Below are 17,648 nucleotides of genomic sequence, written 5' to 3'. Positions count from 1 at the left end.
GGGTAGAACTGTCATCCCTAATAACAAGTGGAAACCAGTAAGATCTCATCAGTGTAGCTGAATAATTACAAACATTGCTCAGGAAAACCAAATTCCCTGGTGTGTCTGGTGCTTTCTCCAAATTTATTCTTTTGCTGGCTATTCAAACTGTATTTGATATCAATTATCACAGCAGACAGAAACAAGGAATGAAAAATACAGACAGCAGCGCTCCTGAAATTATCGCTATTGAAATTATTTAAAACATCTTTAGGCTAATAAAAAGTCTATTGTAAAAATTGTTGTCAAAGAGCAGCATAATTCACACACAGTCTAACATGAACCAATCCATTTCTTAAGTGCCACAGGATATTTTTCCCCTTGTAACTTTATTAATTAGAAATCTTCTCGAGCATTCAGTTCATACATCCTCTACCTTATAGCCACAGAGACTATGAAAGGAAAGCGTCCACTGCTCATGGGCACGTTGCAAAAGTGTTAGATCTTACGGAGGCTTTTCGAACCAACCTGTAATGCATGTCATAACAATCTCTCCAATGCATGGAGAAAAGGCGCTCTGATACTTTACACAAGCTCTCCTTTTCCATCTATTTATACAGAGTGGGAGTCCTGAGGTAGCTCACAGCAGAATCTCCAAACTTTTGGTAATCACCAGTTATTACATCATTACACTGCACAAAGAGATTTAGTCATAATATACAGGATTAATTTATTTCATAGCTCTTTGGTTAGCGTGAACACAAAATAATCAAGTTAATAATTTAACGTTGGACTAAAAGCTAGTGACTAGACATTTTTCACTAGCTGATAAACTGCGCATCTAGGGATTAATTCCATCCTAAATCCTTACGTGATCTGTCAAAGTACATTTCATGAGCCTAATCCCATAAGATCTTCCTACAGTGCAACATATATAATATAAATACAAGGAGTGGTTTAATTCTAGGACAGAAGCATTATATCTTCCTTCTATGGAAGTACTTAGGCTTATTTAAAGCCCCACATTACCTGGCACAGCACTCCAGGTCTTGCCTATTTTTCAGCAATATGGAGTTTAATATTAACGTTAAGCATACATATAAATATATAAACAGCAGGCTATAAACTGACTAAATTAGGATAGATATATAGATACACAGATAGGGCAAGCAAAAAAAAAAATTACCAGTTGACCAGATTAGATTTGCTCTAACTAAACCTGAGAATTTATCTTAACCAATATTGGAAATACTTATCTATTTCCTTCTCTGAAATCAACCAATAACTTTTTTACTAAAAATATCTCTGCCTCTGAGACATTACTTTCTACATTTATCTTCATAAGGATTTCCAAAATGATCTTTATATAAAGCATATTCTATAGCCCTCTGCATTAGTTATACACATGAAACATCTCCAAGCTCAACCCTAGAAGAGCAAATAAAAGCAAAACATCAAAATCCAATACTCTGAGGAAAATAATTCTCAAAGAAAAAAGTGCTTAGAAAAAAAACTGGGAAAAAGAAATAAATTAAAAAGCAGAATGTGAAGAATTATTTGTTTTAGAAGAACAGGTTAATATTCAGAATCAGAACTTTAAACTTAGCCAAATTTCATTTATGACAAATTAATTAAATTTCTTTATTTCATTTTATTTGTTCATGGGATTTGTCTATTTATGACTTTCACAGAGTCTCTCTCTCTCCTTGTTTAGCACTTTCTAATATCCAACTTCAGCAAAGCACTTAGCAATGTGCTTGATTCAAATCACATGAGTAAACCCTGTAAAACATGTTGCTACATTCTTCGCTCTCCCTCCTAAACTGTGATGCTCTGGTTGTCATACTGAAAGTGTTATCATATAAACCCTGCCTCCATCTAGAATGCACTTTCCCCTTCAAAGCATATGTTAGTCATTAAATGATAGCTTGAACAGATCAAGATTACTGAAATTTATTGCGAGTCACTGCAGGGGAGGAAGGTATGCAGAGCTAGCTTCAGGGTGAGTCACTGAAATGCAGTTCCTCTTGGCTGGCCCTGTCCCAACAGAAATCTTGTTGCTGACCCAGCTTGTGTTAGCCTCTTATATTGGGAAGGATTCTAGCCAGTTTTTCTAACCAAAAAAAAAAAAAAAAAAAAAAAAAAAGAGGAAAATCCCTCTTTAGCAGCTGCACATTTTCTGCTAAAAAAAACAACTCCAAGCTTCTATTACTAGCTGTTAATATCATTACTTACCAGCTCTGTTGCAAAGCAGAGGGAGTTGAGTTAAAATGCCTAGTGCAACATTCAGTGGGAAGGGAAGCAAGCAAACCCAGAAATTTACCATCCGCAAATTTCTCTGAAGTATGACTCCTCTGCCATTTCTGAGCTAAAATTAACACTATTTTCTAAGCCAAAGTTTTCATTTCTGTTGTGTGAACTAAATACAAGCATTGTTTTAGACTGGTGATGTTACTGTAACACAGCCTATACTTAGCCATAATGCTGCCTTGTAATAAGTACGGTCACAGCCACAAGGCAGGATCAGGTGACTTGGGTTTTGCTTTAGAAGAAATGCCACTGTGGAAAGGCAAAGGCAGAGCACACCACTGCTGAGCAGGTGCCTTGCTTTTCCATTGCTGGTTAAATGCAACAGCTCAGGAGCCTAATAAAAACGTAGAAATCATTCCAAAATCAGTGCAGTTATTTCTGTACTAGTGCTGCTCATCACCAGCAGCAGAGCAATAATCTTTGCCTCTACTAGACTGTATAACTGGTATCTCTCCCTCAACCTTCCCCACTTTTCTATTTTGGCTGTGAGGACTCCACTCTGATTGTGGATCATATTCTAGTTTTCCCATTCAGTGGTCCAAGGCAATATTTGCAGCATTTTTCTCCAGAAATTGTGAACATTTAAAAGGGGGGGGGGGGATCACTTTGCATTAAGTGGACTTGTAGAGTTTTCAAATCCTCTTCTTCCTAACTATACATTCATTCCATTTGGAAACTGCCCACTACTTCTTTATCAACAGAACAGCAAAATTGAAGACAACTTTTCAACCCTCATTATCACAAACTAAGCTTTTTCAGTTCCACGAAACCATGCTGGACTCCCTTGCATTCATCATTAATTTCTAATGTGTGTAACGTGCTAATATGCAACTTTCAAAAATTCCTAGTCACATCCCTCTTAACTGCAGGCCAACATAGAGGAGCTTCATGTTCAAAAACTTTAAATATTCTATGATTTAGAAGTACATCCAAGTGAATAATTTTCCTGTTACCATCCATATCCTTCTAGATCTTGCATTCTTTTAGACACACAGACACACCAAGAAAAAAAGAAAAAAAAAGAAAAAAGTGATTCAAGGGATTAAATAAAATAACCTATGGCCTCTCTATAACAATGTTCAAAACCAGAGTAAGCGCAGAAGATCCTATTCTTTTCAAAACATGTTCCATCTTCACAACAGTTAGCCTTTCATTACCTTATCATTTTCAGTACATTTTTGCATATGTTTCCAAGGAAGCAAAACATAAATCAGGAAGACAAAAATAGATGTAGTATATTTACCATTTTCTGAGCGAAGCATCATTTGTTTATATGCATTTAAATATCAGTCATTCATGCTATATAAATCATTCCTGTAAGCTTAAGAGGTTTCACAGAGACATGGGCAGACATGCCAGAAGTCTAGGAACTTGAATACAAGCATGTGATAATGTCTCGGATTGGCAAGCAAGAAACATAAACCCACAATCTAAAAGGCAAAAAGAACATAAGCAGAGTTCAAACTACACACAATTAATAAAAGTAGCTTAACTCCCTCAATACTTGGTGCTAACATTTTGGAGTCAGCACTGGTGCAAAAAAACTGGCAACGGTTACACCAAAGTATCTCAAGGAGAATGTACAACAGGTTATTCAGATCCCATGCTACTGAAAGCAATAAAAAAATAGATTAAATAAATACAGAGTTGCAGATGGCACCTCAGCTGAAATAACTAGTGAGAAATTTTGTAGTGAACTTTCTACTTGTTATTTACTTAGTATACGTGCTAACAGAACTTTGCATTTTCAGAAATTATTTGTACAGAGGACCTTCACTGTATTCCTCAAGTATAGGCCCATTTAAGTGCTAGGATTCATCCTGTGCACCAAGTGGTATCATGGCAATTCCGCCTCTCATAGATACACCTAAGATGTTAGAGACAGAAAAGTGCCTTAAGAGCAATTCTCAGCACTTAAGTACATGGTCCACTCTGATTTACTTCTTGCCATATGAGAGAACACAGTAAAAAATAATAAGATAAGTAGCTTAGGAAAATCTAGGTCTTAAAATTTTGCCAGTGTGTGTAAGACTTCCCAGACAACGTACAATGTGACATGGCTAAAAATGTGAAGGATCAAACTAATAAATCAAGGAAAACACACAAGAACATCTTAAACTTCCCTCCACCACAGTAACTTATCTGGAACCTAATCACATTGGTCTGGAAGACAAACTGAGTTGAACCTGCCCAGAGTTAAGTCAATGGGTCCAGAGGATCCAGAAAGTCCTTTCTCTTTTTACTTCTACATAGATTATTCAAGATGAAACTAATGGAGAGATAGCAATGCATTAGCATTAGATTTCTACTCACTAAAAAACACTGGCTGCCAGTACAATCAACAGACAAACTATCTGAAACAAATCTTTACTTTTAGTCTTTGGACTTAATTCTGTTTCTCTTCAAGTCGTTATGAATAATGAAGAACGGAGTCGTACCAGTCTGAAAGCAACATTAGAACACCATTAGAGTGAGGACTGAAAGCTTGACCCCATGGGAGTCTGCAGTTCTACTACGGATTGTAATTAAATCAGAATGTTACCCTTTATATTTAATATATCTCTTTACAAAACAGTTTTGAAAACATACTCTCTCCACGTGTGACACTAGTGAATTTGAAATTCTCAATCAGCAAAACTATTTCTAACCTTTCTTTTTTTTAAAAAAAGATAGTTTGGGCATTCTGAATGTAAATCCAGCTTTTTGCTATTTTAAATGCTACAGTTTACTTCTGCCACTTCAAAACAGTTTGACCTAATTGAGAGAGATTTTACAGGATCCATGCTCACAGTGGGGATTAGGGACTGGTCGTATGTTACTGTTACTTTTCTGTTTATAATTTTAATCAAAGTTATTAACACCTGAATGTTGGCTACTTCACCTTTGCAATAACTTTTTTTTTTTTCTAACATTTAAACATGTATATATCTGTATTAACATTGTGCAAAGAAATACAATGTTTTAGAGCAGAAACCCTGACAGTTCATTAAAGGTAGCACAACTAGCTGGAACTCCTGCAATAAGCTATCACCACATGCAGGGATGCTTTGAGGATGTAGTCAGTGATGAGGAACTTAAACAAGAGGAACTAAATTGAATTTAAAAATTGTGTTTGCAGCTGGGACAGAACTCTACATCACTGGACTAGATTCGATCATGTCAAATATAAACCCCACAATTTTCTCTTCCCCTCCTGTGACAAATGTTCAATCAAAGGCAGAGAGTGATGTAGCACAAGACACCACCGTTCTGTAAAATAGGATAACTGTGGAATTCAGTTCTGGGTTTATAAGTCAGCAAGATTTTTCAAAGGTTATTGCTTGGTATTGATTGACCTCCAACTGCTGATGCACTGTCAGTTGCAAGCAGAAATTTGAAAGAGAAAAAGCAGATGCTTTTTGCTGTAGATTGATAACACCAGTCACCAGTAGTTCTTTTCTTTAGGCAAGAGGTAATTTTATAGATACTAAGCAGAAGCTGGCATATAAAATTACCCACATACCCAAAGAATAAAAGTCAGCAACTAAACTTAAAATTGAAAGCAAACTTTACTTGCACACTTCCAAAAACATTCAATCACTTCATGATGCCCTTGCTCCTGTTGCAATATCCACCTCAAAGGCAAAGGACTCGTTTACAAAGAAATATCGAGGACTTGTTTCATGACAAATGAGCGATAACAGGGGAAGTATTGTGCCTCCAAAGGCTTAAGTCTGTTCTGACATGGAAATGAAACCTTCTATGAATTACAGCTTATTACAATGCAATCCTGATTCTTACAACAGGCAATCTCCAATGTGCTTAATGAAAATCTATATTTTTTGTTACTGCACCTTTCTAGGCTTTTAGAATGGATTCCTGGGAGAAAATAAGTCCTGGGATGTTTCTGTTAATAACATTAACAATACAGAACTATTGCTGTATTGTTAAGAGATGCTGTATATCATCATAATGACTACTGGTATTTTAAGGTTGCCCAGGAGCAAGAAAATTAGCTGCAACTATGTTCATTTCTCTTTTGAACTCAATGGATTTTCTGTATTCTTTATAGCAACGATTTAACTTGCATAACAAAGTGCCAAACTTCGCATTGATTTTTAAATTACAAGCTTATTATTATTTTTTCTTTGCTTAATTGTGGTACACTCTGTAAGAGTCACAGTTTAAACTGTATTTTTTTCAAGTTTTTCTGGCAAAGTCCATCCAGTGAAAAATTATACCTTTGTTCTGCAGATGTGGGCAAAAGTCATTGTTTTTCCTCGATCAATATATAAATTAGTCAACACTCAACTTGCCATAAAAATAAATTGACTTCACAATGATTTGTCTCTCTCATGGTAGCACTAATATTTGCGTACAAACAGGAACTGGTTCTTCTCTCACTTTATTTTCCTATCAGTAACGATGTTAAACAAACCTTTGGATATGGCACATTGCTGGCCAGGCAAAAGACAACAGAGGATGATGTCCAGGTATCTTTGAGAGGCAAAAGTCCCATTGCTTCATTAAAGGTTGATGAAAGTGTTCCTTAACCTTGTCTCTACATCCCTGAACTGCAAGAGGACTACCAGCACTTTTTTATAATGGGAGCACAGTTAAGAGAGCAGGAGGTCTATCTTTTCCCTGCACTTTACCATCTCCAAAGGAGTACCCCAAGAGAGAACTTCCCAGCCACACAGGCTGCACTTACAATAACAAATGCTGGTGCTCTCATATGACTCCTGGTTCTGGAGATTTAAGAAAGCAGTGTAACAGAATATGAGATGGGATTAACAGCAAAAGCTGATAAAGGTTCATTGACGAAGTGCTCTAGTGAGGAGCATAGAGGAAGCAGGTTACTGAGGGGTTCTGATGAGAAGCATTCATTGCAGAAAATAAAAGAGCAGAAGCAGAGAAATGATTGAGAGAGGAGTTGGTCAGAAAATGAGGAGAGAAGCAGCTGTTTGAATGATTCAGTGCAATACTATGGTAGGAAAGATTAACACTTCATGGTCAGGCAGACAACTCCCTAAGCACTACATTTCTTAAAATGAACCACATGGAGCAAAGGAATGAGATGGAACAATGCTAAATTAGTCCTAACTTGGTAGTATCTTAGTAAAGCACTTTTTCCCCCAGAATCAAACAAATCTTTAAAATGGCATTTGCATTAAACATGTTTGGGGGAAAACCAGCTACATGAAGAATTTCCAATTTGCATATAATCTTCATGTAAGGGCCTCACACAGACAGTGTAACAGTCAGGAGTTTATTATTCTCCAAAACTGCAGCTGCACATGTTCCCCTTCTGCAAAAAGGAAAGGGACAATAAAGCCCTGGAGAAAACTACAGAAGCCTCAAAGAGGTTGAAACTAGCATACAAAAAGTTTTCTTCTAGCCATAAGGCAATTTTCTCAATGGTGCCAGTCAACAGCAGGGGGTAGGGGAAGATCAGTGAGCACAGTGTGCCTCATCCAGGGTATGAATGCTCCCTTTTTGTCTCATCACCTTAGTCAGTCCTTTGCCCTCTCTGCACCAAATATGCCTGGATTTACACCAAGCTGGTATTTCTACGTGCTGAAAGATGGCCAGCTGCCTTCTATAGCTACTTTGTCCCCAAGAGAGTGTCAAAAAGTGACTTCAGTGTGGTCAAAGATCAAGGTCTGTGCTAAATAGCCATATGGATTTTACAAAATATTGGTGCAATTTTACACCATTTCTCCCTCTGTTGCCTCTTCTGACACTTGCCAGAGCATGTTGTATATGCATTCGAGCCTTGATATTCATCTCTTCTAAATTTCTACCCTGTGCTGTAATTTCTTGGATCATAAAAGTGAAAAGTTAGTTCTTCTCTAGTTGCTCCTGCTATGAAAAACATCTTGCTAGAAACAGAAATTTGGGGAGGATAATCATTTTACAAAATGTACTGTTGCTTCATTACGAAACATCTGGACAGGTTGAGATTAGGCCTTTTTCAGCTGCAAATTACCATCAGTCTTCAAATCAGCACCCCCACACTGAAGGTGGTAGCTGATTTCTGTTATCTTGTTTGCTGGAGACAGTGTTTTAAAGGGGACGGTCATTAAAAAGATCCGTGAATGTAATTCTTCAATATGTAGAAAGTCTCAAGCAAAAAAGCCCTCAATGATCTCCAAATATCACAGGAAAAGCTCTTATATCTACAGAGAAGGAAAATGAGAATTGCTTTCCGCCCCTAGCTATGTCATTGTGTTATAAAAGTGGACACTGTGGATAGAAAGAGCGGATAAACATTCCTCAGAACGGCAGAAATAAAACACTTCATCACTGTATGTTCTTATGCAAAGAAGTAATTTTAAATCCTTCACAAAGTCTTCTTGCAAAACAATCTTTTTAAAACAGTTAATATTTTCATCAGATAAAAGAAAAAGAAAGAGTAACAGAAAAAACAGTTTCAGGGATTGTGCAACAAAATAAACTGTTGTTAGAATAATGACAATTAAAACAAAAATAATACTACAAGAAGTAAAACATACATGTCTATCCTATCCACAGGGAGTCTTTATATTGTAAGAAGAATTGAACAAGTAATATTTTTACCCTGTGAAAAAATTGGGCTTACTCATCCTGATTCATGAGAATTTCTATTTTAAGTCAGAAAACCATTTTCTACTAATGGAAGCTTGACCAGAAAATTTTCTGCCTGCTCTGCTGGTAGAAAGAATGTCAACCAGCAATATTGCTCCCCTGAGAATCCAGCTGTGAGCCTGAGCATCAAGGCCTAAAGGCTGTCATTACTGATGTCCTCTTCTTAGTCCCACTGCCCCACAGTGCTCTCTAGAAAAGGAGGCATTAATGTGTCATTTATAAATATTCCCTGCATTTTTACCTAATTGATTAGATATTAGCATCAGTTTGTACTGCCTCATGTTTCAAAAAGAAAGAGAATTTTAATCATCTCAAAAGCTCCTAAAATCTTACGTAAAAAGAGCAGACAATTTCAGAGAAACCCAGAGAATCCTTGCCTAAGAGAAGATTTAACCAACAGTGAGTTTAGCTGTGGAATGATAAATGCTCTGTGAAGTTTTGATTCGAGAAGTCATATCCAGTTCACAGACCTTCACTTTGTAACTTTTTCCTGAAATAAACATGTTTTATTTTACTCTGTTTTGTTTTCTGTTTCTCAATGATTGCCATTTTTCCTATAGACACTAGAAGAATTACAATTTTATTAAGCTGGGCCAAGCATCATTACAATCAGTACAGGAAACCGTATTCTCTTTTCACTCCTTGCATTTTTATACTTGTGAAATCCATCCAATAGAATCCACTGGAGTAGCTATAACTAAATCTGATCAACTGAAAAAAAGTCAGACTCAAATTTTAATAGAGAAAAACTATTTGTTTTGACTTATTTTTTACTTTTTCTTATTACACTTGCCTCTGTTAAACTAAGAACATTATGTGGAACAAACAGGCAACTATAAGAATGAGATTGTTATCCACTTCAAATGTTTCTCCCATTATTACAAGCAAGCAAGCAGTATTTTAATGGATGAAACAGGTTTCTAAGGCAGATTTTATGCTCTTGGTTTAATCATTATATTCAATCATAAACTTACATAAATAGCTTGACTGTTACTCTTTATTTTAAAGTACATATTTTAACAGTGATCTTGCAGCCAGAATTTCTTTTACATTTTAAATTCTACTTCTATTTCATGAGCGATTATACTCAATCAAATGAAACCACTTCAGAGAGTGAAATAATATGTAGTATGATAGAAAGGACCTGTACTGCTACCATATGAAAGCTTTCAGAGACATGCAGTCATTTCCCCATCTGCTCAAGTAAATTCACTTGAATTTACTTCTGTAAATTTACTTAAGTAATTTACTTATGTATATTCACAAGTAAATTATCTAAATTTATATTGTTTAAAATTATTCCATGGAATTCACTGGAGACACAGCAGTGTAAAAGAGAACAGATTTGGCCCACTGTTGCCATACTTATGCACAACTGGAAGGTATACTCTATTCATCCATTCCTTAATATTAAAAACACCCACTAATTAAAAGCCAGGAGAGAAATTATATTCCCAAAGCCATAGGTGTCAGAGGCAAGCAGTCTTCCTATCAAATTCAATATATATACACCACTTCAGCAGAGCTGCACACATTCTATTTAACTCCTTACTATGCGTCTTCCCCACAGACCAATATTCACTGTATTTCTATCTAAGCTATATCTTTGTTTCTAAAGATTACTCACAGAATTTGGAATCCATATGCAAGATACCCAGAGGCATTTGGGTTGGTTCTGTTGCTCCCTGATTAATAGCTTTTTTTAGCAAATTGACACCAGCAGCAAAAAAAACCAGGAAAAGCAGAACAGAAAACTAAATATATTTCCATTGCCCAGATCTCATACTATAGCTTTATCAATTCTCTTTACAAACTTTTGTGCATAGTTCTCCTTTTAAACACCTATTCTAATGTTATATTACACTCTTCCACTGGGAAAACAATGTAAATGAAATAGGGCTAACAACAAATTAAATAAAATATTTTATGATGTCAAAACAGATTTTCTGTTTCAAAACATTTGGTGATTTCAGAATGTTTTGGTGTTTGAAAGTTTTTAGCATTTGGATTTTTTACATCTGATTTGGAGTTTTAAAAGGAATTTTAGAAACCAAGCTAGGAGATATACAAAGTGCTTCACCATCAGATAACACTGAAATTAGGTTCTGGAAAAAGCATTGAAAACATCTCATGCAGTTGCATTTAGTTTTGATTTGAAAAACACTGGAGAAATGGATATTTAGTCCAGCATTGGACAAGTTTCTAATTCAAGTCCACAGATTGTTGTGAATTTTCTAACTGTACTTGTAGAGCAAAACTTCACTGCACCTCTTAAACTTCTCATCAAAGTAACAGTACCAGTTAATAAGATGTAAAAGCCAGCAGCAGATTATTACTGGAGGGAGTAAATAAGCAGATGAAGGGCTTCCTATCTTTCAGAGGAGTGCACCTGCTGTGCTTTATCCATTTCCTTTCAGGGTCGTATGCCCAAGAGCAAAATCTAGCACAGTTATTAACCCAGTACAGTTTATTGAACAGAGCTTAAGCTCATGCTCACTACACATTTAGAAATACTTCCCCCCTTATAATTAAAATTCTCAGAACTTCAAATGCAAATGTATTGACGTGTATTTAGGGACTGATTTCAGACCACAGTGAGCTACTTTTTCTATGCTGTTAACACAATGGGATAAGTATCCCCATTTCCCGTGAGGATTTTAAAAAATAAAATAAAATGAAATTTAAAAAGAAAAAAAAAAAAAACAAACCAACCAAAAAACCCACAAACACAGACGCGCAAAAAACCCCCACCACAAACCAAAACCAAGTCACACCTGAACAGGTGTTAGCATGATTAGTAAGACCTGAACACTCCGCAAAATGGAAGTAGCTGTAGAAATATTATAGTAGATGATAGATAGCTGCCTGTGAATGCATTGCCAATTAGCAGAAAGAGCTTTGTGAGAGAAAACAGCCACTCCCCTAACGCACAATATAAAGCACACACTGCTCTAGGTAGAGCCTGAAACTCCCAATCAACCTGTATCTGTTATACACAGGATACTTTAGACAGAGATGTTCATACCACATTCTCATGGATTCTGCTGACTAAAACAGAGAAAGAGACAGATGATAAATGTAATATTTCTATCTGTACACCAACATCCCAGTGATCTTCGCAGTGAAAGTCGACAGGCATAAAGAAAAAAAAAAAGGGCAGTTTATTTAAGAACCTGCTAGTAAATCATCATACTGAAAGAAAAAAAGCCAAGTACCTTTCATAAATGATCTACACAAAATACAGCCTTCACTTCGCAAGTGCCCGCCTCTAAGAGGCCAATGGGGACATTCAGGAGAGTCCTTAGTTTGAAAAACTGTCAGCAAAACAACACTTTTCATTTCTATGCCTTAGGGTTTTTTCATATATTTGTTTTCTGTAGCCAACTCCATCTTTATCAGAATACCAACAGGAAGAATATAAACTGGCTTGAAAACAGCCCTTGAAAGAAAAATATGATAACATATTCAGAAGAACATCTAAGAGATGTTTTCTAGGAAACATTTAAGAATTGAAATCTTTCTTTTCCATTTCCATTCAATGCTGTAAAGTAGGTCATAGATGCTGCATGCCTCATGCCAGCACCTCAGAGTTTGAACTCAAGTATTCTCCATTCCACTGACAAGACAAAGAGATGTCTGTTTCTCCGAAAGCAAACAAGCCCAGCTATTTTTCCAGTTTCTTGCTGGAATATGCTAATTTGGTGAAATTGAAATTTCCTTGATCAGTTGGAGACAAGTTTTATTCAGAGTTTTCTCAGATTCTCATATTTCTTGTCTCTTGTTTCTCAGATTCAGAATGCTCTGCTCTCTGGAAAGGGCAGTTCACATTAGAACAGGGATTCAAACCTGCTCCACTCCTATCCCAGGAGATGCTCTGTGCATCATACTTGTATCTGCCCTTGGAGGAGCTCCTTCTCTGGGTTTATTCATGAGAACATTCAAAACACCTCAGCTTTCTCAGTGTGGATTAAGTCCAAAAGCAAAAACCATAAGTGAATTCCTGGTTTTGACAGCTCTAATGAGAAAGCGGTAATTCATACCAACCTATTGTAGATTGCACAAACACATCGATAGAACAATACGTATAGAAACGCCTAAAGCTATACTTGTCACTTTACCTTCTTCAACATGTGCACTAATCAGCCTTCTGCAGTGACGGAAACAGAAGTCACAGAAGCATAATGGTTGGAAAAAACATAATATTGTAGTCACAAATGCCATCTGAATTGCTACTAAAAATGCCCTCAAAAATTACAAGAGAAATACAAAGAAGTCACCATAGACGCCAAAGTTTTGAACAGCCTTAACAATAGCTTAAACTGGTAGTTTCCATATCACTTACCAATTTGTGGGTGAGCTGGATGGTAATAAGAGGAGATCCTGACAGATTGTGGGACAACTTGGGTAGAGGTTCCACTTTGATAGAGATAAGATAACTGGTTGCTGAGATCATATAACCTTTGTAGGCAGCAGCTTCAGCAATCCTTGGAAAGAAACAAATATATTAAAGAAGTAGAAAAAAAAAATTTTTTTAGTTCATCCACAATACCCACACCAACAGGAACACAGGACCTCCTTTTTCCATTTGAGTCAATGAATTTCTATAGGGGAGCAAGATCTGGCCCCAAAAGATCCTACAGGACTAGAAGCAACAGCTACAAAGTATAGGGAACATTTTTAGACATTAGAAGATCTGATACCATAAGCATTCCTCATTCTGCTCCTCTTTCGCAAAGGTTTACAAGCCTTGCTGAAAATGCTTTAGATAATTAGAGAGAATCCTGTGAAGTAAGGGACCTAAAAATAACCTAACTAAGCAAAGCAACCTAAGTGTGGAGAAAACTTGCAGGGTGTCCAGGCTGTCTAATTAAACATACATATTAGTGTGTAAGACACATACATTATATATAATGCATATAAACATACACATAAGAATATATTTAGAAGTAATTTATTGCTTTACTTTGGAAAATTGATTACGTTCTGTTAGGTTTGCTAGAGAGTAAGGCAGGTCACAATACAAACAGCTGAACTTGACTAAACATCTGATTAGTCCAGGTAACTTTTTTTCTAGGCTGAAGTAATTTTGCAGTACATACGAACTCTTATTTCTGCTTTCAGCTAAAACTTATGACTTTGGCATTTTCGCACATTTAGGAGTAACTAAGATCCATTTGGCTGTACGGTAAAATTTTTTACACTATCAGTAACAAACTGTGGAGGAGTAAGATGGTCTCTCTCATCCACCTCTTCAGTATGTGAATGAATGGTATTTACTATGAGAAATATGAGCCATGGCAAAATAACCATCAGCGTGGGTTTCCAAACATAGCACACCACTGGAAAAAGTCAGTTTGCAAAGCACGTTAAAAAACACCTTATTTAAATCTGCCACCTGTTTGCAATGGTTTCTTATTTTTCTTTCAGAAAAAATAAAAAAAAAAGTCATGTCAGACATAATAACTTCATTCAGTTCCCCAGCAAGGTCAATTAAAAAAGAACTCATTTAGCACGACCCCAAGCACCAGTCCCCAGGTTCTGAATACAAAAAACCCATCAGTATCAGAGATTACTTCTGCTCCCAGTAACCAGCACGTGAAGTGAATTTATTCATCTGAGGGCAGAATTTGCTACTCTGATACGAAAGTTTAAGTTTAGAGAAGGACTCGTAGTGTTAAGACCACTATCCAACATTTTGAGATTTCTCCTTCACAGGCTAACAGGATGGACATTTTGTCCACACCCATTATCTTCCATTTTAACTTCAGAGAGCTAGATGAATTTTGAAGCATGAAAAAACTTCAGCACAAGCAAGAAACAGTGTTTCTGTGTTTCATGCTTGCACATGCAAGCCGTTCTTCACTGTGGACCTGCATGTTAGATGGCAGTGAGTCTGTCATCCAATCACCTTCAGTGGGATTACTACAGATTTACACAAACTCTATATGAGCAGGAGCAGAAATGGGCTCAAAACCTTTTTTAGTTTTGATTTTTTTTTTCTTTTGGTAAAGAATCAAAACCGACTCCCCTTAGAAACTGCTATTTATGTAGTCTGAAAATAGAAGTCATCTGCCTGTACAGCACAAAAGCTCCAAGAGTTTTGGGTTTAGATTTCTACCACAAAAGAAAAAAAATTGCACTTAAGAAAATGGACAGGCCTCAAATTACAGGTGTTCAAGTAGCCCAGTGCTAGAAGGAACATAAAAGAAAGTCTTTGAAACAAACTACTCTGGGAAAACATTGTTATTCTACTGAAACGTAAGCAAAAAAGTTATAAATCGTACAGCACAAAAAAGAAAACCAAGCAGAAGAGAAGTGCATACTTATTTTTAAAACATTTTTTGAATACCTGGGGTTTGATGCCACAGGGGAAAATCAACATGCTATCACTCCCTGTATTACCAGGTTTTTACATGCTGTTTTGGATAGATCTGCATCTAGAATTTATAGGCATGATTCTCTAGTGCATGACATACAGCAAACTGTTCAGGTAGCTTAGATTAATTGTAGAAATATAGGAGATGTTTCTTCTCCAGTGTCTTTGTGTTCCTCTCTAACACTGCAGCAGGGCCAGATCCTTCCTTCTTGAAAATGAGTGCTAAAAAACACATACAACTCAGTGGAACAGGAATGGGTCTCCAGGTTGTCCTACTCCACAAAATTCAGAGAATGTACACAAAGATGACGTAACTGTTTTATTTTGCTACATCAGAGCCCCAGGAGCTGTAGACTCTACGACAATGCATTAGAATACATTTGACATGGTGTTTGCTAAACTTTGACCTAAGTTAAGACCACATTAATTCTCTTTCTCTCTTTGAGGAGTTGAGTTTTTAGTTTATTATTTTAATAAATTGCACTTATCCTCCTATTTGAAAAACATATGCTGTCATAAATTATTACTTCTGTTTCTTCATATCAGTAAGAAATATTGCACACTAATGACACGGTTCCTTTACAGCCACCTGCTAAGTGCACTTTTTTCGAGAGAGCAGGGTAAACAACAGTACAGCTTGCTACTCGATTTAAAAATGCTATTTAGTAATAGCTATGTGATTATCTCAGTGTGATCAATCTGGTCATAAGTCAGGATTCTTTACCCTGAAGTTCAAAAATGAGTTCCCATGATCATGACTTTCCATGTAACTGTATGTATAGAAAGGAAGGCAATCCTTGATATTCATGACAGCTGAGATGCTGCATCTTTCCTTCTGCTGTCACAAACACCACAGCAAAAAGTCACAGATTGGAAAAGACTGAGAGAAAATGTAAACTAATCTACATACCCCAGTGAAGAGCAAATAAAAACCTAAAGTCATACTAGCTTAAAAGGAAAGTGTAATGATTTACATGAATGGCCTTGCAAAATTCCGTGGGGAACTGTAATGCCAAGAGGTATACAGCTCTGCATTTACTTTATCTTATCTGCTAATGATTTCATTGATGCAGCACATAAAATAAAAGGTCTTTAATGCATTGTCTGGTCTCCTGTTACAAAATCACCTTACAGGTTTCTAAGATTAGGATTCACATTTTATGTAAAGAGGGATATTATGGTTTTTTACTTATTTAAGTGCAAGGTTTATCTTTATATCTGTCAGGAGAAAAGATGTAATTTCCTTTCATGAGACAGATTAAAATTATGAAATTCTAGTACCAGATCTGATGAACAGAAGGAGAGGACAAAGAAAGACAAACATGTTGCTATGGGAATCTATTTTACTGCAACATTAAATAAAACATCTAATGGAAGCTTTAATCTCTCTCCAGTTAATGACTACATGTCCCCAGTATTGCAGAATCAGGGTTATGGCTTGTAATTTATTTACAGTTGATAATGACTTGACTGTTATAAAGGTATATCACAAAGGTACTAAATAAGCTGTTACACCATGAGACGTCCAAGATACTTACTTGGTATCCATAGGGTTGATATTATGAAAGAAATAATGCATGTTATGGTAAAGCAGGCCAACAATGGTAATCCAAGCTGTAAAAAGGGAACAGGGGTTAGTCCTCAGAACAACAGCTGTAAGCAAGAGACACTTCTCTCCTAGACCTGAAACTCCATGTTAACTAAGAGCCTTGGCTTCTGTACACTTTTATATCTTTGCTTTATCAGATTTCTGATTATTCTTTTAAGTGGAAAAGTATGAACATCTTGCAGTATGGCACAGGTGACAGATATCAAAAGTAAAAGAGAAGGATGCCTCCCCTGTGCAACTGTACTTCCAAAATAAGTTGTTAAAGCAATCAGTTATCAATTCTAAATCCCTCCCACATAGCACTAGAAAGGGTCACATAACATACCAGAGTCAGTGTCTCAATGGTAGCTACAGTAATCTCAAGGCTACTTGACCACCACCTACATTAACTGGCAGTTTATGAAACTCACAGGCAACCGGTTTCCACTTTGGTTGTCTGTTTGCTGCCTGCATTCCAAGTATTTATGGGTTCTCCAGCATCTGAGTGAAGAGACATGCATTTTTTCTAAGTGTCAGCCACACAGATGTCTTTTACAATCCCTTTTGTTGGGTTCCAAGTATTTATAGTGTCAACTGTTTAAGGTGGAATACTAAATTTTTAGGTTAGCTCATTTGGACAGTGTAGAAGTGTGGCCTGAAGGCTGAAATTACTCAGAAGTGAGCTTTAGCTGGAAAAAGAGCTAAACATTTAATGGGCTGGATCATTTCAGGATACCAGGCATGATAATGTTCTGAAGAAAAAAAAAAAACAAAACCTGCATGGTGAGA

At 36.4% G+C, this 17,648-nt stretch overlaps 1 protein-coding gene across 4 annotated transcripts in view; it reads right to left on the bottom strand.

Annotated features, from left to right (window-relative positions):
- ADGRD1 (adhesion G protein-coupled receptor D1) overlaps positions 1-17,648 on the bottom strand; it is a 157,800-nt gene that overhangs the window by 113,017 nt on the left and 27,135 nt on the right. For all 4 annotated transcript variants that reach the window (XM_075041457.1, XM_075041458.1, XM_075041459.1 and 1 more), the window contains 2 exons: positions 16,810-16,885; positions 13,238-13,379 (listed from right to left, as the gene is read on the bottom strand). In XM_075041457.1, coding sequence (XP_074897558.1) covers positions 13,238-13,379; positions 16,810-16,885 — 218 coding nt within the window. The remainder of the gene's footprint in view (positions 1-13,237; positions 13,380-16,809; positions 16,886-17,648) is intronic.

This window comes from Buteo buteo, chromosome 11 (genome assembly GCF_964188355.1).
Source record: "Buteo buteo chromosome 11, bButBut1.hap1.1, whole genome shotgun sequence".
In the NCBI taxonomy this organism is placed as follows: domain Eukaryota; kingdom Metazoa; phylum Chordata; class Aves; order Accipitriformes; family Accipitridae; genus Buteo; species Buteo buteo.
The sequence above is the reverse complement of the archived record's forward strand: the minus strand, read 5'-3'. Positions and strand labels throughout refer to the sequence as shown.